The 26,344-nt window shown below is 33.4% G+C and overlaps 5 protein-coding genes across 6 annotated transcripts; 3 read left to right on the top strand and 2 right to left on the bottom strand.

Annotated features, from left to right (window-relative positions):
* Positions 1-4,652: 4,652 nt before the first annotated feature.
* LOC115704837 (growth-regulating factor 5) lies at positions 4,653-6,959 on the bottom strand. Its single transcript, XM_030632048.2, has 4 exons — positions 6,224-6,959; positions 5,554-6,046; positions 5,066-5,430; positions 4,653-4,968 (listed from the first exon to the last, which is right to left on the bottom strand). Exons 1-4 carry the CDS (start codon positions 6,417-6,419, stop codon positions 4,961-4,963), a joined length of 1,062 nt encoding a protein of 353 aa, XP_030487908.2. The 5' UTR covers positions 6,420-6,959; the 3' UTR covers positions 4,653-4,960.
* Positions 6,960-10,298: 3,339 nt separating this feature from the next.
* LOC115708243 (germin-like protein subfamily 3 member 1) lies at positions 10,299-11,636 on the top strand. Its single transcript, XM_030636463.2, has one exon. The coding sequence runs from the start codon at positions 10,753-10,755 to the stop codon at positions 11,389-11,391; it is 639 nt and encodes a 212-aa protein (XP_030492323.1). The 5' UTR covers positions 10,299-10,752; the 3' UTR covers positions 11,392-11,636.
* A 3,261-nt stretch (positions 11,637-14,897) lies between these two features.
* On the top strand, positions 14,898-18,635 carry LOC115704534 (disease resistance protein RPM1). Its single transcript, XM_030631735.2, has one exon. It carries the CDS (start codon positions 14,898-14,900, stop codon positions 18,633-18,635), a length of 3,738 nt encoding a protein of 1,245 aa, XP_030487595.2.
* A 2,008-nt stretch (positions 18,636-20,643) lies between these two features.
* On the bottom strand, positions 20,644-26,206 carry LOC115707088 (uncharacterized). Of its 2 annotated transcripts, none has more exons than XR_009688011.1 (2): positions 23,005-26,206; positions 20,644-22,948 (listed from the first exon to the last, which is right to left on the bottom strand). XR_009688011.1 is itself a non-coding variant. In XM_030634931.2 (2 exons), exon 2 carries the CDS (start codon positions 25,490-25,492, stop codon positions 23,384-23,386), a length of 2,109 nt encoding a protein of 702 aa, XP_030490791.2. In that variant the 5' UTR covers positions 25,493-25,522; positions 25,624-26,206; the 3' UTR covers positions 20,644-23,383. The 2 variants fall into 2 exon arrangements, 1 of the variants encoding a protein (XP_030490791.2); XM_030634931.2 differs by having other exon boundaries at positions 20,644-25,522; positions 25,624-26,206.
* LOC115707091 (uncharacterized) lies at positions 20,789-22,930 on the top strand. Its single transcript, XM_030634936.2, has one exon. The coding sequence runs from the start codon at positions 20,789-20,791 to the stop codon at positions 22,859-22,861; it is 2,073 nt and encodes a 690-aa protein (XP_030490796.2). The 3' UTR covers positions 22,862-22,930.
* Positions 26,207-26,344: the final 138 nt, after the last annotated feature.

Raw genomic sequence — 26,344 nt, forward strand, 5'->3', positions numbered from 1 at the left:
AGCCGTTATAATAATAAAAGCAAAGAAAGGGGGATAACTATTGTTGGAGAAAAAATATAAATAATGGTTGTTAATCACATTTCACCAGTTTTTTTACGATGGCTCTCTTAATTTTATTTCTGTTTATAAATTTGAGACACTAAATGATTAAATTTTTAAATATTAATTGGCATAGCCCCTATGTACACGTAGTACTAAAACCTCAAAACAAATGAAACCTGTCACGTATACAAAAGGTGTTCATGTTGGCAATTCAGTTGGCATTTAACAACGGATTTCAAGTAGCCTTAATCTTCGGTTTTTAAAAGTGAAGTTAAGTGAGTATTGCCACAAAAAAAAAAAAAAAAAAAACACAACTACAAAAATGACCTTTATCTTCAATTTTTAGAGTTTAGTCCTCCGTTATAAAAAAAATTCTGTACCAAAGACTATTAAGGTGAAGAGTCACAGACGTAGGTATCGAATTTCACCGAAGGCATTAGCACCCCATGTCTTTATGAAGACATAGGTCTTTCGACCCGTATGTCTTCAGTTAAGACATAGGTGTTTGTTTTCTAAAAAAATTGATATTTTAATCCTAAGATCAAAGCCACCGTTTAACATCGACACTGCCGAGCCCTAAATCCCACAACACCCTAAAATCAAACTATTATTTTTTGAACATTAAACTCACTTAATCCTACATTTATATATAATATTAATAGGGTTCAACAAAAAAAAAAAATCAATCAATAACATTATTTTCGATTTAAATTAAAGGTTAGAAATATACTTGATTTTTAAATAACAACCACCAAATTTTTTAGTACCGATATTGATTTTCCAATAACAAACGTGGATTTTCTTATCTCCATCGCGGGTATCCTAACCCTATCACACACACGCTTAAAAAAATACACAAAAAAAAAAATGTAATTAAAGCTAAAAGACATATATTAAAGTAATATATACTTCAATGTAAGCAAAAAAGACAATATAAAACCCTCAAAGTTGCTTCTATTAGCCGACCGCCATTCTCTAAAAATTTTAAGAAATCGTTGGCCTAATATTAGAAAAAATATATTTAATTACGCAAGTGGTAGTACTCACACAGGTGAGGTCAATCCCACAAGGAATTGAATTGATCAATACCACTAAATTAAACTTGTGTTTTTATTTGGCAAACCAATAAAATAAAATTAAGAAATACAATAAAATAAAATTCAGCAATAAAAAGATTTAATTAAAGATGACAAATTAGGGAAAAGAATCATGTTGATTTAATTACTCAATTGTTAATCCTAATTACTACTCTCTTTCTTAATGTGATTGACAGATTATAAGAATTAACCTAACTCTTTTCAGATCTTTTAGGCACTAAATCACATGTTATCTAATCATATCTGAATTAGACTAACATATAATCGGCATTAAGCAATAATCTCAATGTCACAAAGGCTATGCAAATACTTTCGTTTCACATCAAAACCTAATTATCCAATTTTAGCATTCCCAAAACTCACTTTTCAGATTTTGAATTAGAATCATAAAGCATGCAAAGGGTGATCAATCTTAAACATGTAATTAAACAAAAATATGAATAAATTCACAATCAAGAAAGGAGAAATAACAATTATCATTAACTTAAGAAATAATGTCAATCAACATTCATCATCTCTAAATTAGGAGTTTAGTTCATAATCTCCATAGTCAAATCTCTAATTAAAATTGAAACAGAAAATAACATAGAAAAATTAAGAGAGAAGAAAGAACTGGTTGAAGAAATCGATTCGGATCACCACTAGCCGCTCTTGAAATATTCTCCTTTGTTTCTAGGGCTCCAATTCTGAATAATGATAAAAAATCACGAGTTTCCTTTTAAATGAGCCAAGTTTTCTCTTTAAAATTTGTGAAATTACGAAGCTTATTCCCCGTTACGACGGCTAGAGCATTCTCAACTTAAAAAATTTTCTGCCAAGTCCCATCGCGGCGAAGCTTTTTCCCCGCTGCGACGAAGAATTCTGCCCGTCGCGACGGGCTTTGGCAGAAAGAACTTTGTACATTTTTTTCTCAACTTTTTCATCTCTTGTCCTCAATTCTTGTGAATACTTCCTTTAAATATTTAGGGACCTAAAACAAAAGAATCAAGCGTAAAATAGTCCTAAAACTAGAAATAAAAGTCAAAAACTACTCGAAAATACGACCCGAAACTTATAAGACTAAAATTAGACTAACACCTAAACTCCTACATTTATTCTCAAATCCTAAAATAAATTTATTTTTGTAGAATATAGATATTTTTGGGTGAGAAAACTAGAAGATTTAAAAGAAAAATGGTAGTTTATGGAGAAAATGGAGATTTATGAGTCGTCAACGTTATTTTGTTGAAAAAAAGTTGAAGAAGAAAGAAGAAATGAGATTAAATTCGAGAATACGATTTTACAGACCTAGCTTTTTGATAACCAAAGATGTAGGTCCGCAATTTTTATTCATTTTTCTCTTTACTTTTATCTTCGGGTTTAATTTTTTCCTCCTGTAAAAAACTGAAAAAAATACACTATTTTTCTAGTAGTAAAGAAGAAAGAGTTAATTAATAGACAGAAGTAAAATATATAAAAGTGTTTCGCTACTAATAACTTAATACATTTTAAAGAATCGTATTGTGACTAAACTTGCGACAATTGAAAAAGTAATTTGAAGCAGTACCTAATCCTCTTCCATTTTTATTTTTATTTTTCTTATAATTTTGCGCATGTTAATTAAGCTAGCTTTTTAATCAAGAGTATAATAAGTTCATATTCCTATAATTACAGTGATCAGTTTAGCCAAATGAAGGTACATAATTAGATGAAGAATTTTATTGAGGACAAGAATCATGATCAAACAAATAACAACTGTTACCTTATAAATGGAAATGTATAAATATATATATATATATATATATATATATATAAATTTAAGCTACATAAGAAATACATTTTCAATTGAATATGCTTCATTTAAAGTAACTATATATATATAGCTAGATAACAAAATCGAAAGCGAGCTATACAAGTGGGTGAAAGAAAACATACCACGATACACACGAGGTGTATTATAGTTATCTATTAGATGCATGGAGTTCCAATATTAAACTTTTATTATGAATATATTAATATAATGTGCATGCATGTGCCCATGTCTTTTTGAAGTGATAAACATAGACAGCATCCAGCTGGGAGCGTTGTAAAGACTATTTATACGCGTCACTTTGGAAGAAGAGATCTTGGTGAGTCGATTATAAGATTTTGAGCCAGGGTTTTCTTGCATTAAAATAACGTAGTATGGTTATATATAGATACTTAGAACGACAAATTATAAAGCCCTTGATATATATATAGCACCTTATAAAGTTAAGTTATCCCATCAACACCACAATGAGTTGATATTTTATAAATGACTATGGCATGAATTTTAATCTGTAAGACCAATTAAATTAAGTGTGTAGAGAGAAAATGAGCGTTGTTATTGGACACTCAAGTGTCTAACACCATATACCTTGTAGTGCTTACAAGGTGGCAATGTTTAATAAATACTATGTACCCTTTATCAATTTTAATTAATTAAGAAAAAGAACAAAACTAATTAATAATGAGCTGGCTTAATTATACTATTGGGCAAGAGTTGTATATAGAGAAAACCTATAAATGAATGTATACGTAGACGTAGTAGTTATGTTATGAGAAAAAAGATTCGTGTTCGTTCATGCATGTGTTGTGTCATGAGAAAAACATTTGTATAACAAGCACGTGTAACTTGGTGACAATAAATCTGAAGAAATCTTTAATTCTTGTGTGATTTGGACCATTTGGACTTCTGTATTAATCTTCAGTACTACACCTCATCGGATCACGTATGCTAGGTGCCGTTCCTTAAAGACTACAATAACAAGAAAGATATATATATATATGTTCCAACATTGAACCGATCAATAATTAAATGATCTACGTTCCATTGGAGAGAATAATATCCTATACTAAATCTCACGTCGTAGAATAGATTCTGTTAAAAATTTCCCAAAGAGTAAAGAAGCTTAGTGTAACGTGTACAAATCTTCCTAGCGGAAAGCACGGTGAGAAAAAGATTATATATATATATATATATATTTGTTTAAAGTAAAAGTAAAACTAATTAAATTGGCTTTGTAGGAATTGACAACATTCACGTGTTCTTAGGATTCTGGCATATATGTATGTAAGTATATACTTGTTTCAACGATTCCCCAGTTCCAAATTTATTATTATTCAGGCACTATTGTTGTTGGACATTTAATGTGATAACTGAAACATATAGTTTGGTGATTCAGTGTGCTTATATTCCGACAAAAAAAAAAAAAAATCTGGTGTATATATATATGTGCTCTTGAATTCTGACATATAAAATCTAACAGCAAAACCTTAACTGTCATGGGGTCCTGAAATTTGGTGAACAAAAAATAACTAACAACACCTTTTGCAGAAGAAATAAGGTTCCTGATTCCATCCTATCTAAGTGTAACTATTTCGTCTATTTAATTTCCTCAAAAAAAAAAAGTGTATTTAAGAAGAGCATGAATCAGACAATTAGTTGTAATTAACATATATTGTTGTTGTATTAGTATATATAAAAAAAAAAAGGAATGAAAATATGCAGAGTTAAGATGGAGCCTAGAGGCTCCGAAAGCAAATAGTCCCATATAGAATATATTATGTCTCCGGTCAAACAAGCAAGTCTCAAAATATCAGACATGTTTCTTACGAGGGAAGAAGATATTAAGTATATATAATAGCAAGAAGGACAAGATCCTCCGGTGGCCCTACATTATTCAATCAAAATCCTAAGAACGCCTCCCTAGCCACAATTTCAAACATGGAAAAAGTATACTGACCCACGAGGGGGGGCCAAGGCCAAGTACTCTTTTGGCCTTTGATCGAGAAAAGCCATTATTGAGACTTTGAGACTTTTAACCATCTGCACACAAAAAAGAAAAAAAAAAGTATTTAATTTTTAATTATATGATATACCCTTTTGTTATTATTGAAATTTGATGCAAGTTCATTTTGTTTACCATTAGGTACCCTTGAATTTGATGCAAGGTCTAGCCAAGAGTCTGCTGCAGCTGTGTTCTTTGGTGGCCATTCCCCAAAGAAATGGTGGAGTGGCTTTTGGGTTTCTGATTCTTTACCAGTTTTATTTATTCCCCTTTCTGATTTGAAATCAGTACCCAATATGAAACAATGTTGCTGGTCTTGATCAGCTGATTGTTTTATGGCTTCTTTGGACTCGTCTGTAAGACCCTGAAACTGAGGATGAGAGTAGCCTCTGTAAGAATTCAATAGAGAATGACATGAGTCAGGAAAGCTTCTTGCGTTTCCTGATGATTCAGGAAAGAAAGCTAGTTCGTCCATGCTTTCCTTACTCCCTTGGAAATACCTATTTGTAACCACACAAAAACGAAAACAAAACCAAAACTTACTCAATCACAACTAAAACAAGAAATATAATTAAGGAAAACTACATATATAAAAAAAGGGAACCAGTTTGATTCTAAAACACCTGTAATCTTTATCAGGCTCTGGTTTGAGGCAGAAGTAAGGAGAACTAGTATTGTTCTGTGGTGACAAGCCATAGTCAGGAGGTCTAGAAGAGGAGGAATGAGAGTACACAAAGGGATAAGCTGAAGGGTTATTGTGAGGATTGTTATGGGCACCGGAGAGGGGTTCACACATTATTGATGAGGAAGAGAGTTGAGAGTAGGAAGAGATTGTGGGACCTGTTCCGGGAAGATTTCGGTTGACAGATGAAATGGAAGGAGATGGGGTTTGCATAGGTGTTGTTGATGATGGTGATAACATGGTTGTAGTATTTGAAGAAACTTCCACAGGCTTTCTTGAACGATTTCTGCCTCTATGCATATGTCTTTCACAGTATTTTGAGTCTGGGTATGCTTCTTTTGAGCATCTCCATTTTTTCCCATCTGTTCTTCTGCATCTTCCAGGCTCAGGGTCTACTTTTCGGCCAAAGCCCATTTCAAAACATCCCCACCCAGCTGCAAATCCAAGGTCATGATATTATAGATCCCAAGTTTTGATTTTTTGTCTTAAAAGTTTTTAAAAAACAAGATTACTCTTTTGTTGAAAACCAAGGAATAAAACATTAATTAGTTAAAGTATAGGTAGTCGCATAAAATGAGACTTGTAGTAGTGTTTATTATTATTATGCTTACTAGGATGTTGGGAGAAAAGTCTTGAAGAGAATGTGGAGTCCAAGCTTCTTTTGACTGAGTATATGAGATCAGATGGAATGGGTACTCCTGAAACCATGTACTTGAAGATAAGGGCTTGGTGTTCAAGCTCTTGCCACTGTGTTGCTGTGAAAGGAGACCTATTTCTTGCTGCTGCACTTGAGTTTGGACTTATCATTTTCTGAAGTGTGGAAGAAAAGAAACAAAGGATACAGGATACTAATATTCAAACAAATAAAAGAAATATATAAAAAAAAACTAATAAAGAAGAAGAGGAAAAGTAAGAAGAAAGAAGAAAGATGAGCTTTATAAATATCTCAGAGACGACAGAGTGAGTAAGCGGCTTTGTTATTGTTTTGGGTCATTGTTTTGTTATTGAGGGGTATTTTTGCAAAAACAAATGTTTGCAGATTCTTCTTTGAATAAATAAAAACTTATAGCCCTGATGACACCGCTGCCACAACCTCTCTCTATTTCTCTCTCACACTCACTCTCTTTCTCTTTCTCTCTCTTCTTCTGAGTACTGCTCTTATTATGACTGCATCTCTGATGCTACTGCTTCTTTTCTGCAGAGCCCTGTGTTGCTGCCTTTGTCTCTGAAAATTTTACGAAAATTCATAAACAAATGTGGAAAGCAAGAATAAAGATTTTAAATCTCAAATATGGGTACTTCTATGCACCCCTTAATATTTTGATGTATACACATCAAAATCAAATAGTCCCACAAAAACAAAAACAAATATATATATATAGTTAAAAAAAGAAAAGAAAAAAAATATCACTTAACAATATGAATAATAATGTGGTAGTAGTAGTAGTAGTGGGTTTAGCAAATCTGTTTTGTTTGTGATGTTTAAAGGGTACTAATGCTTAACGTGAGTCAGTAATAGAGTCTGTACATGTCTTGCTCTTATTGAGAGACACAAGAGGCCAATGAAAGCAGCTCACCACTGTTTTGTGGTACGGATTGATGCTTTTCTTCTCTTTTTCTTTTTTACCTTACTTTTTATGCTATTTTTACCATCACACAATTCATCGAAAATGTTTTACTTTGTGAATATAACAATTTGAGTGAAACTGTTAAAAAAAAAAAATAGGCTAACTAGACAAATATATTTGACTACTGTAGCTGTAGCAGTACACAGAGATACATATATATATATATTATATTATATATCATTGTTTGATCAGATTGAAGATTCCATTGGAGGTCAAGACTAAGAAGTTATAGAACCACTTCTACAATTACTATAGAGAATTTAAACCACACTTGACAGCAGGTATATATAGAGTCTGCTGTCAAATCTATATAACCGACTTGAAATCTCTCTACAAGAAAACTATTAGCTTAGAAAGTAGTTAAGGTTAGAATGACATTTAGTTTAGCTTGAAATTAATTGGTCGCAGGTGGAATAAAATTTAGAGCTTGTAATATGGTTATCTTACACGTATTACAGATAGTTAGGACTTGTTTTAATATTTATGAACATTGTTTTTACTGATACAAACTTTATTACTACACAACACTTTTATATAGGGCCAAGCTCATTATTTTTCTTGGAAGAAAGAATTTGTATTAAATGAAACAAAACAAAACAAAACATATCCCTATTTTCTCTTTCTCTTTCCCTTTAATTTCTATTATAAATAAATAAATATTCCAAGGAAGAAAATGGTATTGAATGAAAGGGGAGTTGGCTGGGTTGGGCTAAGGGGGTGGTAGTAAGGAGGCATTAAGATAAGTGTAAGTGATGATGTCAGGACAGGAGGCAAAGGAAAAACTATTGGTTACAAGGAGGTATGGATTTGTTTGGTTGCACTTGAAAGCACTTTTTTCTTTTTCCTTTCTTTTCTTTTTCCTTTATTTTTTTCTTGAAGGATGTCAATTGGCAGCAAAGTGTCAGACAAGTGCACTGAGGTGAGGACTGTTTGGACCTCTGTATACCCTGCCCCAAAACACATGCCCCTTCCCTTCTCCTTTAATGTGCCTCAACTAACTCACTCACCCTTTACCCTTATGTTCATGAATCCATATCAAATATCTCATCTTAGCTTCATTTCACCCCTTCAACACACCTATTTCCAATATTAGTAGTGTCACACTCATCTACCCATGTTAAGCAAAACTTCCTTTTTTTTTTTTTTAATGTATATATTTGTAAATTTTTTATTTTTATTTTCTTTTTCTTAAAACAATTAATAGTTGAAGTGCACACTGTCTAAAGCTCACCTGAGGATGCTTCTTTGACTATACCAAAGACTTCTTTTCTTGACTGTGTGAAACACAATCTTGTATTATAGTGCTGTGGCTTTTTCCAAAAATGATGTAAAAAGTTATCTTCTTTTTTCTTTTACTTTCCTTCTTTTGGTTTTGGACGAGATCCAGCTACTCTTGTAAAATACAAGTTAGGGATATTTACTGTCATTCTGAGATCCTATTGGTTAATTTGTTATATCTATCTCTTATCCTATTGATTTTATACATTAATTATTAGTTTGTTCAAATGTCTCATTACACAAATATGTTCTGAAAAAAAGTAATCATGATAAGCTTGAAACTATTACTTAAGACTTAAACTCAGCGCCTCTTCCTTTCTACTGGTGTGGGGTTCTTTTCTTTAAATGCTTTTTCTACCCTTAAAAATAAAACTAAAAAATTTACTCACTTTTTGCAATAAAATTTTTTGAAACCTGGACCTACCAGTTGACTGACTCTGGTTAATTGATCATTCAGCTTTATTGTTTTTAACTCCAATGCGCTACAGAACTAGGAACAAACCCCACATAAAAAAAAATATCTGTACTAATAGTCTATTTCTTCACCAATCCAGGGTAAAGATAGAACCTTATGGACAAAACATCTTGGTTTAAAATGTGGACTTGGGATTAATTAATTAATATTATTTAGATAAGATTCTTTCTCCTTTCTCATACCCCATTTCGTCCTTCTAATTAATAATGATCATTTACATTAATACACATTTATACCATTTTTTTTGGCTAATTTATACTAACCATATTAATTTGAAGATATATATATGATAACTAATTTTTATCAATGAGTTTTAAACGTTTTTTTCTTTCTTTTTGTTGCTCAAGTTAAAAAGCATATATATAATACACAAGTTATTAGAAATGAATAAAACGAGTAAAAAATTACCAGATGATATGGTGAATCATTTTAATTAAGCTCACCATCATTTATATATATATCATTCTGATTACATATGTTGATTAATTATATAAACTCCTTGCAGCTAATATATTAAAGGGAAACTCGATCCACAGAAAAAGTGGACTGATCCATTTGAGAGTAAAGGGATTATTTGGCTACAAGTTAATGACTACTTTGGTTCTGGAATCTTAGGGTGCAGCTTTGAAAGGGAACCAACCCACAAATGGACTGGCATATTTCAGTACTAGGACATATTCCAATTAATGGAGTCAAGTTATAATTATCTTATAACAAAGAAAAACTTCACTCAGAAGAAAGTACGAATGCCCCTGATTTTTTAGCTAGCTAGACTCATAGTTAATAAGGTACTATAAGTTATCTACTATATTAATTATAAATTTCAAAACAAAAACTCACAGACATATATTGAAATGTGTCAATAGTAACATTTTATTATTAACGCTCTCAGCCTGTCTTATTCCAGAAACAGTGTAACGATTAATGCGATTAATTATAAAGCCATATAATATATGTTTGTACGTGCGTGACGATATCTATATTGTGATATATTTATTAATTCATATGAACATTTCCCAAGTTAAATCTGAATTGTATATATTTAATATGCTAGCTAAGGTCTTTTATGACATGTAATATATACGATATATAAATATATATGCCACCACGTACGTGGCATGCGCTCTAATATTCCATTTTTATCAAACCTTACCGGAAGGGAACCTCTATAGTCCACACATACGAAATCCATCGAAATACTTTGAAAGTGACTAAAAAAAGCAAGGAAATGGTTCCCACTATGATTTTAGCTGTCACTTTGTCTGCTTATATAAGTCTCAAATCTCTTCCCATGTGACCATATTGGACCACAATTTCCATATCCTCGATGTATTATTCATTAATACACCATATATATAATTTCACACCGTATAATATGTTTATCTTTCGTTTTCCTCATACAGTTGGGCTATGATCATTTAATTAAAACATGCAATAAGCTTGATTATATATGTAATAATGATCGTCCTTTGGGACCTTTGCATGTCGTGATCATGATTAGAAACTTCCTCTTAAATGATCACGAGGATCCAAACTAGCATGGGGCACCAAAATAATATGCTCTTGCTATATCTTTCTAATTATATACTTGTGGCTATCTTTCATTCCATTGTGGATCGATCGAATGGCCTCATCATCATCAAGTTGCCCAAATAATGCATATAATTATTATATATATACACACACCACACCTAGCTTATTACTCATACCAACAAAAGCTGATCAGAATCATCATTAATATAGCATATCTAGTTATATTATGAAGATGATTCACATTATCTTCCTTGTAGTTTCTATCTTATTCTCCACCTCAAACGCTCTGACTCAGGACTTTTGCGTGGCTGACGTGAAAGCCTCAGACACCCCAGCAGGCTTTCCATGCAAGAACGCCGCTGATGTCACAGTCGACGATTTCGTGTTCGATGGCCTCAAAATGTCCGGAAACACAACCAACATTATCAGCGCCGCAGTAACACCAGCATTCGTGGCTCAGTTCCCTGGTCTGAACGGTCTCGGCTTGTCCATGGCTAGGCTCGACTTGGCTCCCAAAGGAGTCATCCCGTTCCACACTCACCCTGCTGCTTCGGAGATACTTGTGGTGTTGAGAGGCGCTATCACGGCTGGCTTCGTGTCATCATCGGCCAACACGGTTTACGTGAAGACACTTAGGAAAGGAGATATCATGGTTTTCCCACAAGGGTTACTCCATTTTCAGTTGAATACTGGTAAAACTCATGCTAATGCTTTTGTTAGCTTTAACAGCCCTAACCCTGGTCTTCAAATCCTTGATTTTGCTTTGTTTGCCAATAATTTGCCATCTTCTTTGGTGGGGGCTACCACTTTCCTCGACCTTGCTCAAATCAAGAAGCTCAAGTCTGTTCTTGGTGGGTCCGGCTAATTAAGCTTATTGATTTTTTTTAATTTTTGTTTGTTTGTTTTAATTAAGTGCATTGATTTTTATGTCTAGTACGTTACGTACGTACGTTTTTATACGTACTTACGTAGCTAGTTCGATTGATTGTAAATCGTTTTGGTTTACGAGTAATAATAATCTGTTTGATGAGCTGTTCCATGTATGCGCCCAATTATGATTCGTGGTATTTATTATCATGAATGATTGTTTATGGATTTTTTTATTCATCAGTTTCTTTTTTCTTTCTTTTCAATTAATGATTATGTTCCATTTTAAGTTCTGGAAATGCCGTGGTTGTTAAGTTACTTTTTGTGTGTGAGGATGCCAACACGGTCAGAGAAAAAGAGTGCTATAAATAATGACGGGTATATATATTATATATTTTCTTTCATTTAAAAAAAAATAAAAAATCCATACAAAACTTCTGTTAGACAATTTTCATTTCACAAAAATATAAAATAAAACTGTGAAATTGTAATCCACAAATAAATCAGCCATGATATATTAATGATTGAAATTAATTAACTTAAATTACACATACATTGCTAGTCATACAAACAATTAATAATTAAAACAGCATTCATTTCGCAAAAAATAAAAAATAAAACTGTGAAATTATAATCCACAATAAATCGGCCATGATATATTAATGATTGAAATTAATTAACTTAAATTATTACACATACATTAATTGCTATATAGTCATACAAAGAGAATGGGGCTTAACACTTTCTATATAAGTCACCCATTATCATTAGTTAACAATATTTTCTTAAGTTATATTAAATTTTATATATTTTTTTTAATCTTGAATTTTATTAAATCACCAAATTAGCCCATACGTACAACTCTAACTCAATAGGAATATCACTCTCTTTGAAAACTCGATCTGTACAAAAAAAAAGATGACGCTCTAATGATTAAAACACCAATAACAATATTACTCCGAAAGGGTGCTAAACACTAATAATATTTTTTAATAATTTTTTTATTAAAAATATCTAATATATATCTATCTATGATTAAAACACTAAAAAAAGTGTAGTGCAACTTTTGTGTGTTGGGTATTATTCAATCTTGTTTGCAGCAATAAATGAGCCATTATTACATGGATTCCATAAGATGGAATTTAGAAATGGGCTTTTTTTTGTCTGATATTGCGAAGAGGGCAACTAAAATGATTTAAGTACTTGGACGTAAACTATAGTGAGCCCATTTGATATATGGATGGCGAAGTTTATCTTTCTTTCTTTTTTATGAATGGACTCGATCGAAGCTGTTTGGGCTGATTGATTGGGAGTGAAAGGCCGTGAATCTCAGAGCAAGTTTTAGTTTTTCTACTTGACAAGTTGAGCAAGGGAATATGTTATAATTTTAAGCTTTTTAATAAGAAACTGACAAACATATACAAGCGCTGCATGCCTAGTGCTTGCATAACTTCACGCCAATTTGGGTATTGAGAGTGAAATAATTGGCTTGGAGAAAGAGAAAGAATGGTACTTTGGTATAGTAAAACAAGTGGATGTGTTTAATTTTCAGCAAAAAAAAAAAAAGTGGATGTGTTTAAAATTAATTAAAATTAAAATTCTCTTTCGTCTATTTTGGGCTCTCCTTGATTAACTACTAGAAAGTTGGCAGTAACTAATTTTAGGAATTCTTTCAAAAAATACAAAATTTAGGGAAAAGAAATTCTTAATTGGTTTCACATTTTTATTTTTACTCAATATTAAAAAAAAATAAACATTTTTTTCATCACAATATATACCATAATACACGTACCACACACAGCCGAATATTACACATAATTTGATAATTTTTCCACACAGCCGAATATTACACATAATTAATTAGATAATTTTTCCATCTCAAAAAAAAAAAAAATTAAGATAATTACATAAAACATTTTTTTTTTGAAGAAAAACGTATTCCATTAATAAAATAAGTTAGACCTCACGGTCACAATTATATAAAATATTATTTTTTTATATTTTCTGTAAATAAATTTTAAAAATTATAAAAATATTTAAAATTCCGTACAACTGTATTTTAATAATTTTTTTATCATTTTTGTGTATTTGTGAAATATTCCCTAATTTTTATACCTACCAAACTTTAAATGTAATGTATTTAATTTTTTTTCAGTAATATGTATTTAGTTTATTATTAATTAATTTGTTTATTTGGGCAATGCATATTTTTAGTGCTTATTTAATGTTATTTTTTGATAATTATTATGAGCATTGTTATGAGACACCAAGATGTTTAGTATTATTATGAGATGATATTCTATAATGGCTAATTAGTAATTATTTCCTTTTGAACTTTGACATGTATTAAATCGTGCCCCCTGAACTTTTTTAGCCGTTAAAAATTTCCCCTCAACTATTGAGATTGTTAAATTTAAGGACTTTTGTCTAATTTTAGTAAAAAAATTCTAACATAACGAAAGTTCAAGGGACATGATTTAATACATATCAAAGTTTGAGATGCATGATTTGGTAGATATTAAAGTCTGGGGAGCATGTTTTAGTACATAAACAATCACTGAAACAGTAAAATTGAATGAAATTAAACAAAAGTCCTTAAATTTAACAATCTCAATAGTTTGGGGAGAATTTTTAACGGCCAAAAAAGTTCAGGGGGCACGATTTACTGCATGTCAAAGTTCAGGAGGAAAAATTACTAATTAGCCTTCTATAATTGATTAGCGTTTTTCACCTAACACCACTATAAGATAACACCCTATAATTAGTTGAGAATTTTTATAATTTTTATTAAAGTAAAATAAATAGAACCGATATTGAATTGTACCAATATTAATATTATGATGACCTTTAGTCATTCTCAGTCATTATTGTTGCTGTATTAAACATTATCAAGTCTTATTAATACAATTTAATATCCTATATTACATACTTTAAATTTAAAACTAGGGTAAAAAAATACCAAGTACTTGTGTTAAGGCTCTAATCTCATGGGTAGAAAGAAATCACAGGAGATTAATAGCAATCCTTGTAATAAATACCACATGATGTTGGTCTCATATATAATAGGGTAGTTGTCCGAGTGAGTACAGAGTACGTGCCTACGTGGTCTACCTAAAACAATAAAATAATAACAAACAACAACAATAATGATAATGATAATAATAATAATAATAATAATAATAATAATAATAATAATAATAATAATAATAATGAACGTATTAAATGATCAGAACAGATTATATTAAGTTGAAGAGAATCACGTGCATGTCATATATCTATTTAATCAAACCTCCTCACTAGGTGATGATCATTAATTCTTAATTAGCAATTGGTCAACGGATCATTGTCAATAAGTGGCTAACAAACTAAATAATATATCATTTTTACACAGAAAATAATATATACATATAAGCTTAAAGCTGGGTAACAATTACAGCTGCTCAATCAATAATAGCTCGTATACACCTTTAGCTTACAGTACTCTAGATGTATACCGATACCATAATGCCTATGCTCTTTCTCGTTGTTGGCTTTTCCCTTCTGTTCGTATTCGCCCTTAGGTGTATAACTTTCAAGTATTTTGAGAAGAATTTGTGGATTAAAAGAGAGTGGAGGTTACTTGATGCTCTTTCAGAAGATTTCCGCAAAGCATATCGTACAGTGAATCAGATCAAAGAAAAGGCCAAGCAAGTGTGGGACTCCGAGCTCAATATTGGAGGAATAACTCTAACTTTGAGTGAGGCCGAGACGCGTTGGCTTAAAAAAGCAGGAAAAGTAGGCCTTTGTGCCAAAAAATGGGCTCAGGATTTGGAGAAACTACTAAAGTTGAAAAGAGATGGGGGTGTTGCAAAAAGCTTTGTTTTGGTCATCCGAAACGTAGGAGATATTTTCGAGCTTGCTTATGGGATTTTCAGAACGAAGGGAGAGATCACGATCAAGACTAAAATTTCCAATGGAATTTTCAGAACAAAGGGAGAGAAGACAATCAAAGCTGAGTTGCAGGAGGTTGTGAAAAAAATAAACTTCACTAATCACATCATAAAATCAGTTGAGGAATCCAGGACTAAACTTAGCAGACTGCAAGATCGGCCCATTGAGGAGACAGAGCATCTGGGTTATGTCCCTGCAATGCTGCATGTTGGTCCAGTGGTTCCTTTTGTCTTGGAGCGCATGATTGATGAGACTCCAAATCATTTGATACGTGGGAAAAATATGGTGAAAAAAACAAGATCCATTCTCCTACAAATGCAACTACTTGAGCCTTACATGAGAGACTTGCGAGGGATGACAATGGAAAGTAACATTGAAAAGGTTTGGGTGGAGGAAGCTATGGAAATGAATATCCAAGTACGCAATGAGATAAATGTTTTCTTACAAGAGGCCTCAAGTCAAAAACAGAACTTTTTCAGCGATTGGATTATGAGGCATAAGCTCAAGCAGATTGTGAAGCGTGTAGATAAAGAGTTAACTCATCTTCTTCAGTTGAAAGAGACATATGGTTTTAATTTCATCAGAAGAGTCCCGTCGAAGGGCTATGCCCGCATGATCAGGCCGCTTTCCACACAACAAAGGGGCATTAAGGTTCTTATGGATGACATTCAGAGCCAGCTGCGCATGGTCAATGAACGTAGCCAGATATCAAAAGGATTAAGAGAAGGTTTGTGTGATGAATTTGGTTCAGTTTGGAGCAAGTTGAGCAATCTAGAAGCAAATGAAGGTGCGACCAATACGAGGATGGCTTGCTTCGAAATATTGAAGAAAATGCTGGTGAATACGCAACAATTATTGGAAGATGATCGAGAAGCAACGAATGTGTCAAGGGGAATAGCTAGTTTAAAGCTGTTGAAGTTAATGGCTCCTTATTCGGAAGAATCACGACAGACAAAGCAATTGATGGACACTGCCAAGCTTCTTAATAAATGCATACACTCATATAAAATCAAGGTGATGGATGAATCATGCTCTGTTTTCGGCCTTGAAGAAGACATACACAAACTTGTTTTGAAGCTAACTGACACTAACAACAATGATAATGCACTGATCATTTCCATAGTTGGTATGAGAGGCATAGGTAAGACTACTCTAGCTAAGATTATCTATAATCATAGATACATTATCAACCGATTCGAAGAGCGTGTTCTGGTTTCCATGCGCAAGGAGTACTACTCTGACCACAATCTACTTCTCAAAGGCGTTGCAAACCAGATCATGGGGACAAACGAAGAAAGCTCTGAAAGTCAATATTGGATTGAAAAGATAAGAAATTTCTTAAGGGTCAAGCGCTGCCTTATAGTTCTTGATGATCTTTCTTCCGTGGAAGCTTCGGATTATTTACTTAAAGAAGTCTTTGAATGCAGAGAAATGGCAAAAAAAGGAAGCAAGATTGTGCTCACTACACGTAGCAAAGATGTAGCTGTACTTAGTACTAGCATCCACAATCTTCGATTGAGAACTAAAGAAGAAAGTTGGGAGCTTTTCACCCAAATGATCCAATGTCCTGCTGATCCTGAAGTTAAGTCTCTAGCAGAGAAAGTGGTAGCGAGGACTGGTGGTTTGCCACTGGCTATTTTACGCCTGGGATATCTCTTGTCAGGAAAAAAAGTGAGCTGTGATGTTTTGTCAAGAGTGCTTGTTCGTGTATCTCAAGGAGATCAAAACAAAGCACCATGGATTGAGATCAGAGATGTGAATAAATCCCAGTACTTGCGGGGGCAACCAAGTACTGATTTTGATAAATGTCTTTCTTACTTCGAGTTGTTCCCTTGGGATTTTGAAATCCCAGTAAGAAGATTGGTTGCTTTGTGGGTTGCAGAAGGATTAGTGGGAGAGACAATTCATGATGAGAGGGCCTACGAATTTGTTTATGAGCTCATTGATCGAAATATGATCCAAATTGTGAAGAAAAAGAATAATGGGAAAGTTAAGACGTGTCGCTTTCCTAGTATCTTAAGAGAAGTTTGGTTGCAAAACAGACGACAGGACAAGAATTCTCTGTCTTGGTCATTGTATACCAGTTTCGATAGGCAAGTTGCTTATCATTTTGACGATAAAGAAGCCAGCCATGATGGCGGAACTCATGGTCTAGACTCGGAGACTGTTTCAAAACATGATGGATATCCTTTCTCCATTGTGGTCTTTGATAATCGACAAGGATCATATCCTGGTAAAGATATACGTAGCTTTTTGATCAAGGGCATTCAAAGTGGACGCTTCCAAGGCTTGGTGGTTCTTGATCTTGAAGGTGTATGTGGACCTAACTTGTCTCGCGCCTTAAAAAAACTCAAGAAGCTCAAATATCTAGGCCTTAGACGGACTGAGCTAAAGACTCTTCCATCATCAATAAGCCAGTTGGTGCATCTCGAGACTCTAGATTTGAAACATACTCATCTCGAAAAAGTTCCATCTTCAATTTGGAAACTGAAGAAACTTCAACGTTTGTACTTGGACAGGAGTTGTAGACTTCACTTTAAAGGTATTTTCATGCCAAATCTGCAGATCTTATCTGCCTTTTTGGATCATGGTCAAGGCAAGAATATTGCTTTAATGAACGAGCTACACAAGTTGAGCAACCTTAGAAAATTGCGATTAACACTAATCCAATGGACAGAGCCACAACAACAGCAATTAGCGACATGCCTTGGAAAATTGACTCACCTAATCTCTTTGAGTTTGAAATCAGTTGACGAGAACATGTCGCCTCAAGAACTAGTGTTGGGAAATTGTTTGAAAGATCTTACCAATCTTTCTAAACTATATTTGTCAGGAAAGTTAATAAAGCTGAATAGTAACGTCACTGAACTACCAAAAAGCCTTGTTGAAGTTACGTTGGCAAAATCTCAACTCTCAGGACCAGAAAGCTTGGTACTAATGAGGAAGTTAGCAAAACTTCCACTGCTTAATCTTCTTCATTTTAGGTCTAACGTTTGTTGTGTACCAAAAATGGCCTTCCCTAAAAAGGGGTTTCCCCAGCTTCTGGTTATGAAATTATGGGATCTAGATCAGCTGGTTGAACTTAAAGTAGAGGAAGACACAATGCAAAAACTCCGAGAGTTAGAGATTAGATGCGGGAAGTTGGAAAAGACCATTGGATTGACGCACTTAAAAAATCTTCAAGAATTGAAGTTAACAGACATTGGTGAAGAACTCGTACAAGCCATCGAAAATGATTTTTTAGCAGCTAATAACATTATTTATTTTACGAGCATAATTAGATTAATTCACACAAGTAGCAATTTAATTTGATGTAGTTCATTATTAATGTTGTTACTTGTTAGTTGTTATGTGTAGTAGTGGGAATTACTTACTATACGTTTCTTTATTATGTATTTGATAAATTAATGTTCACAATATAATATTTTGTATTTTCAAGGCAGAACAATGTGTTTGAACCTACCATTTATATTTATTGCTTCTATACCCAACTTTTATAATATGATATATCTGCACGATTTATCGTATGATGATATTGATAAATAATTGAAGAAGATAAGTCCTATCTAGATCTTAAAGCGAAAGAGTCGACTCTGCAAGTTTATTTAATTTTTGTCCCACGAATTAAATATTATGCATTGTATACAACGAATTAAATAAATACTCTTTCCCACTGTTTTCACATGTGTACCTACTCAAGAAAAGTCTTTGCTGATCTTACTTATTAATTAACTCGATTTTTTCTCATAAAATTAAACCCGTTTGGTCAAGTTTAATTAAATAAATTGTGAAATCTCATCCGTCAACTTTTTTTTTTTTGTTTTAAAGAGTGATCACAAAAAGATAACATCAACTAACAAGCTACTAATTATTTAGCCAAACAGAATATGAATAGATACAAAACAAAGACTTATATAAAACCAAATTACTTTAAAAAGTTAGACAAACAACTTGAGACCATTCAAACAAAAAAGAAAAAAAACACACTTAATCTAAGTAAACAAACATATAATGTTAAGAAATATATATAAAAAAAAATGTCCAACTATCTTACTTTTTTGACAAGAAATAAAAATTAGTAAATAAAACTTATCTTTTGAAAACTTCTTAATAAAATAGTATCACTCTATATCGAAACTAATAAGTTTAGTATAATTTTTGGATCTATCTTCTAAGATAGAAAAATATTAAGCGAGAAAACGCTTACAACTACAAAAATGTCAATGCTAAATGAGAATTAACACACTAAAATTGATAGAGATAAAGTTAAAATATTTAACAATAAAATTAAGTAGCTCAAATTTTTAGTAAATTAAACTTATACTAACTCTCAATCAAAAATTCACCCCTGCCAAAGTATAATAACTACATTCTAACACATAATTATTGGGAATAACTTAAAAAATATTATAAACTATATTACTAAAAAAACTTAAATTATACTTTTAAAGAAAGTCATATCTAGAATTTTATGTGATTTTTTGATAATAGACTTTAAAGTGAGATATGTGGAAAAGACATTATTTCAAACCAAAGACATAAAAACTAACAAAAATTGGCACATCGCAAAAAGGGTACAAAACAACCAAAACAATATACTAATCTTGCAAAAATACGTACTTAGACATTAAAATAAAACAAGCATATTATAAATTAATAAAGAAATACGTACTAAATATATAAATAATTAAAAGTCTTTTACTAATAACCTTAGTTTCATATAATTAAAATTAAAATAAATATAAGCTAAGGAAAAACAAGAAAAAAAATGAGAAGACATAAAAATGTACATAGAATTACATCACATAAAAAATTATCTGATTTTTTTTATATTAAAAATACATTATATTAAAAAAATTTAGAAATTTATGATTATCTTTGTTAATAAATTTACTACTCATATGAAATACTAAAATAAAACAAATTCAAAAAAGAAGAAGTAACGTATGGGTATAATGGTAATTGTAAAGTAATTGATTATTACCCATGCATTATGCATAGGCATCTATGGGATCATTTAGTCTCAGTACAGGTACAGCAGCATTAAAATAATTTCAATGACACGGATGGAGTCATACACATTACACGACTTTCTCTTAGCAAATTAAGTTTTGTTTTGTTTTATTTTATTTCTTCTAGTGTTATCAGTTGCAAACAAAACTAAACAAACAAATATCAAGATTAATTGATAAAAAGACACAGGTAATAAGTCAATGCCAAGCAAAGCTACTGCAGTCACCACTCACCACCACCTAATGTACGTATGATGTTACTCGTTTTCTTTAGTTTTATTTTCTTTCTCTAATTCTAATTTTCTTGTATATTAATTTCTAGCTAGCTCTACAACACAACAACTACACTCTCCTCCTTTTGAAAAGTAGAAGTTGATCTCAAGTAATATTCTGGCAGACACTAAAGAGGTAACAGCACCAACATAACTTAGCCTTGTATTTATACACATAATCATGGCTCATGAGTTCATTTCCAAAGGCTTCCGGAAATTCTGGAATCGGTCCGAGATTCGTGTGTCGGTTCTATTTAGTCTGGTCTTACAAATCATTCTGGTACTTATGGGAAACAAGAGGAAGTATACAACAAAAATATGGCTTAGATTCATTCTATGGTTGTCATATTTGTTAGCCGACTGGGTAGCAACGCTATCTATTGGTGTACTATCAAATTTACAAGGGAACGAATCAGAGGATGACTCTTCCACGAGGCAAATTTACACTGTAACATCATTTTGGGCTCCTTTTCTTCTTCTTCACTTGGGTGGCCCGGACACCATTACGGCTTATTCCTTAGAAGACAATGAGCTATGGTGGAGAAACTTTGTTACGCTTGGGGGACAGCTAGTAGCTGTTCTCTACATATTCCTGAATGCTTGGTCCAATAATATTCTCAACTTACTTTCTATTCCGATTCTTATAGCTGGGCTAATCAAGTTTGGTGAGCGTATTTGGGCTCTGAGGTGTGCAAGTAGTGAATGCTTTAGAAAATCCATGTTCCCTTCTGCTGAAGCAGGGCCAAGTTACGCAAGGCACATGGATGAATATTTGTCTAAGAAAGATGAGGGCTTTAAGGTCTCTATCGAGACAACATTTGAAGTTCCCACGATTGGTCACACTCATCATCATCATCTCCGCACTGTCATCCGCCCAAACAGCATAGTCCCAAATGCGCATAACCTTCAACACGCGCATAAATTCTTCACCATGTTCAAACCCCTTTTTGCAGACCTTATCCTCAGCATCCATGACATAGTACACAGTCAATCTTTCTTCCAAGAAACATCTTGTGATGAAGTTTTTAGAGTGATAGAGATCGAGCTGGGGTTCATGTACGACTTGTTCTACACCAAAGCTCTTAAATTTAACTCTGGTCTTGGTTGTTTTACATGTTTAGTCACATGTGGTTGTGTGGTTTCTGTGTCAGTGTTTTTCTTGTACATTGACAAACGACATTACTATACAGTAGATATAGTCATCACCTATATATTGCTGATTGGAGCAATTGTTCTTGAGATATATGCTGTTGTTTTAAAACTCTGCTCTGATTGGACAATGCTTTGGCTGAGCAAGCTCAGCAGCGGTGCTGTTGTGACTTATTTATACCAAGCAATTTCTTTCATTTCATCATCTACAAAACAGAGCAAGAGGTGGTCTAATAAAGTTGGACAGCACAACCTTATAAGTTTTTGCCTCAAAAAGTCAGCTGATAAGTATTGGTTTTCCAGCTATTATGACAAGTTGATGTTCAAGTACTGGTATGATAGACCTAGTATTGCAAAAAATAATAAGTTGAAAGAACTCATCTTTGAGCAGCTTCTGACTAAATCAAAGAGAGACAGTGCTGACTGCAAAGAATTATGTGATCAAAGGGGTGAATGGGTTCTCAAGAATGAGAAATGTGACAACATATTTGGATGGAGCGTTAAAGGAGAATTTGACAAGAGTATCCTTCTTTGGCATATTGCAACAGATCTTTGTTATGATGAAGATAGTGAGAGCTTAAATGGTGATTCTCGTGGGAAGTGTCCTTTAGGGGAGCTGAGCAAGTTGATGTCAGAATATATGTTGTATATTCTAGACTTGAGACCTTTTATGCTGCCTAATGGAATTGGGCAAATCAGGTTCCAAGACACATGTGCTGAGGCCACTGAATTCTTTAAAGAAAGAAGATCCATAGCTAATGAAGGTAGGGCTCGAGGAGGATTGTTAAGAGTTAGCACTGAAATTTCTCCTTCCAAAGTGAAAAGAGGTAGAAGCAACACGGTGTTGTTTGAGGCCTGTAGGCTTGCGAAAGAGCTGCAGAAATGGGAGAGTACTGAGAAGAAGTGGAGTCTGATAAACAATGTTTGGGTGGAAATATTATGTTATGCAGCTAATCAATGCCAAGGGAATCATCATGCTCAACAGCTAAGACGAGGTGGAGAGCTGCTCACTCATGTATGGCTTCTTATGGCGCATCTTGGTATCACCAAACATTTTCAAATTGCAGATGATCATGAAAAGGGTGTTAAGATGAGTTTTTATTGAAACAGAACTTGTCATGGTGAAACAACTTGATTTTCTTAGTGACAGATTATTATTTGTATTTTCTTTTTAGTCATTAAATCCCAATATCTTCTGACAAATAATTTGGTCATTTGAGAAAATATAAACCATTTATTAGCAAAGACCTTTGGCTGTGTAGAAACTGGCAGAGGTAAAAAATTATAATAGTGATATCATGAGAAAAAAAAAAAGTCAATACAGAAAAATAAATAAATAAACTTACATTTAAACGTAGGCTACAATAACAGGTCAAGTCACTTGAAATCCACATAAACCTATTTCTTTTAACAACATTTTGTTACATTTCTGGTCCATCAGGCCATGTGCTCTATATTGTGAATGCTTGTAAGTTGTAACTTAAGTAAATTAAGGTTCCATGTATTTATACTAAAACATTATAAAGTACATTAGTGTCAAGAAAAAGGCTAAAATTAAGACACCAGATTATAAGCAAAACATATGTTTATATTTAATATATTATGCAAACATGACTAGTCTAGTTCATCACTGCACAACCAGCCTAGTCCTTGCATGGCCACGTGTAACTTGAAACTGTTTGGTTATGCCAAGATGAGCCATAAGAAGCCAGACATGAGTGAGTAGCTCGCCGCCTCGCCTTAGCTGCTGAACATGCTGGTTTTTCTGGCATTGACTAGCTGCATATGACAGTATCTCCACCCAAACATTGCATATCAATTCCCACTTCTTTTCCTTTTCCCACTTTCGGTCTGTTTCAAGGGTTTGTAGGCTTTTCACAAGGCGGCAAGCCTCGAATAACACCGACTTGCATCTGTCTCCTTTCACTTCTGATGGAGAAATTTTGGTGCTCACTTTGAGCAGTGCTTCACAAGCTGTCTCCTCATTTATTGCTATGGATTTTCTCTCTTCCAAAAACTTGACCGCCTCGGCGCATGTGTCTTGAAACCGGATTTGTCCAATCCCATTAGGCAGCATGAATGGCCGCATGACCAAAATATACAACATATATTCTGATATGAGCTTACTGATCTCTTTAAAATTTACAGGCCGAACTGTGTTCAAGCCTTGGTTCGGTTGAGAATCGTTCAAGCCTTCATCCACATCAGTATTATAACACAAATTTGTTGCAATATGCCAGATAAGAATGCTTTCATCAAATTCTCTCTTAACACTCCAGTCAAGTGTGCCATCACATTCCTCATTCTTAAGAGCAGTTTCACCTCTATGATCACATAATTCCTTACAATCACTAAGCTCTGAAGTACCTCTAGATTTCTTCTGAAGTTGCTTAAAGATCTCCTCTTTCAATTCCTTGGGAATGTTACACCTCTTGAAATAGTACCCATACACCAGCTTATCATAAAAGCTTATCCAGTCCTTCAGATATTTAGCGCATTTCCCAGGCCTATGAGCAAAGCAAAATCCTATTAGGTTGTATTGCCCAATGCTATTGGACCATCTTTTGTTTCTGGGTGTCAGAAACTTTGGAATATAGGAAATGGGCTGGTAAAAGAAATCAGCTATAGATTTCTTACGCTTGCTTAGCCATAGCATTGTCCAGTCAGAACAGAGTAGAACAAGAAAGGTATATATCTGAAGAATGGTAGAACCAGTGAGCAGTATGTAGGTGATGATGACATGAATGGTGGAGTGAGCTTCCTTCTTAGCCACGACGAAGGCCACAAACACAGAAATAACACATGACAAACTCAAGAAATGGAGAAAGACACCTAGTTTAGAGTAGAACGTAACCATTTTCGTGTAGAACACATCGTAGATAAATCCAAGCTCAATCTCAATCACCCTGAACACTTCATCACATGATCTGTTTTGAAAGAAAGATTGGCTATTGAAAATGTTGTGGATGTTTAAGATCAGGTCAGCGAAAAGTGGCTTGAACATATTAAAGAAAGTGTATGCGTCTAACAATGTTTGTGCATTGGGAATTGTGACGTTTGCTGAAGCAGAATTAAGATGATGACCTACTTTAGGCATGTCAATTATTCTTCTTGAAGACACCTTGAATCCCTCTTCTCTCTTCAAACTAAACTCATCCATGTATCTGGCATAGTCTGGACCCGGATCAGGATCAGGAAACAATGATTTTCTAAAATGTTCGCTACTGGCACGCATCATAACCAAAACCCTCTGTCCAAGCTTGATCATTGCAGCCACAAGTATTGGAAGGGAGAGATAGTTAAGCCAATCTGCAGACCAGGCGTTGAGGAAGATGAAGAGAGAGACTATCAATTGTCCGGAGAGAACAACAAAGTTTCGCAACCATAATTCAGTATCTTCCAAGGAATAAGCTGTAATGGTGTCAGGGCCACCAAGATGAAGAAGTAGAAGAGAAGACCAAAAGGCTTTTATAAGGTAGCCCGGGCTAGGATCCTCTGCTGCACTTGCATCAGTTCTTGTGGTATTGGAAACTAAGCCGAGGGAGAGTGTTGCAACCCAGTCTGCTGATAGATAGGCCATCCATAGAAAGAATCCGAGTGAGCTGCTAGTCCAGTACTTTCTCCTGCTTCCGGCTACGATCAATATGGTTTGAATGAGGAGACTAAGGAGAACCATTGCTTCGATCCTCCATTCTGTCAAATCTTTAGTAAGGCTTTCAGAAAGAACTTGGGCCATTCTGTTTCTCTAGTTACTTTCTGGGCTGAGCTATATGAAGAAAAACACAATGTCGTCAATACTAGTAACAGCTTCAGCCACTTGTACTAATTAGAGAGTAAAAGTAACAGAGCTATAAAAGTGCAACGTACTTTCAATACTGCCTCCAAGACGCCAAATAAGTATTTGAGTTTTTTTATTTTCTCCTCATTTTCCTTACCATGGTTTTTGGGTATTTTGTTTGCTGAGAATGATTATATTGTAAATTATAATTAGTTTTAGTTCTCAACTTGTAATTCGAATCTTAAAGCTGGCACAGACTTGGTTTGGCACTTTTAAATAAGCAACTCATATGCATGTTTTTTTTCCTCTTTAAAATAATTAACTTCTTCTCATGGGCTACTCATGTCAGGTTGTCACAACTTATCATTCGATGAACAAAGAAAAATTTGCTGAGAAAACCAATGCACAGACAAACGTTAATGAAGGCATAGCTTAACAATTAATGTGTCTAAAACTATATAGCTAATATGAAATTATTACTCACTAGGATAACAGTTAAATCATACGTTAAAAGATTCTTTTCTAGTGAAGGCATTAATCAGCAAAATTTCGTTGAATTTTCAATGAATTAACTATCTATCCTAATAAAATAAAACAATTCGCATATAATGATCAACTTTCAACAAAATTACATGCAATATTTTCTTTTTTAAAAGGAACTTTCACTATAGTGAAAACAAATATATAAAATTGTAATATTGTAGAAGTAGAAACGGTGTATTGCATGCATTATACCACGTTCTAAGAAAAAGGACCTTACTTTAAATAATAATCATAAGAAATAGGATCCTGAACATGGCCATTAATTTC

Source organism: Cannabis sativa, chromosome 1 (assembly GCF_029168945.1).
Source record: "Cannabis sativa cultivar Pink pepper isolate KNU-18-1 chromosome 1, ASM2916894v1, whole genome shotgun sequence".
Lineage (NCBI taxonomy): Eukaryota > Viridiplantae > Streptophyta > Magnoliopsida > Rosales > Cannabaceae > Cannabis > Cannabis sativa.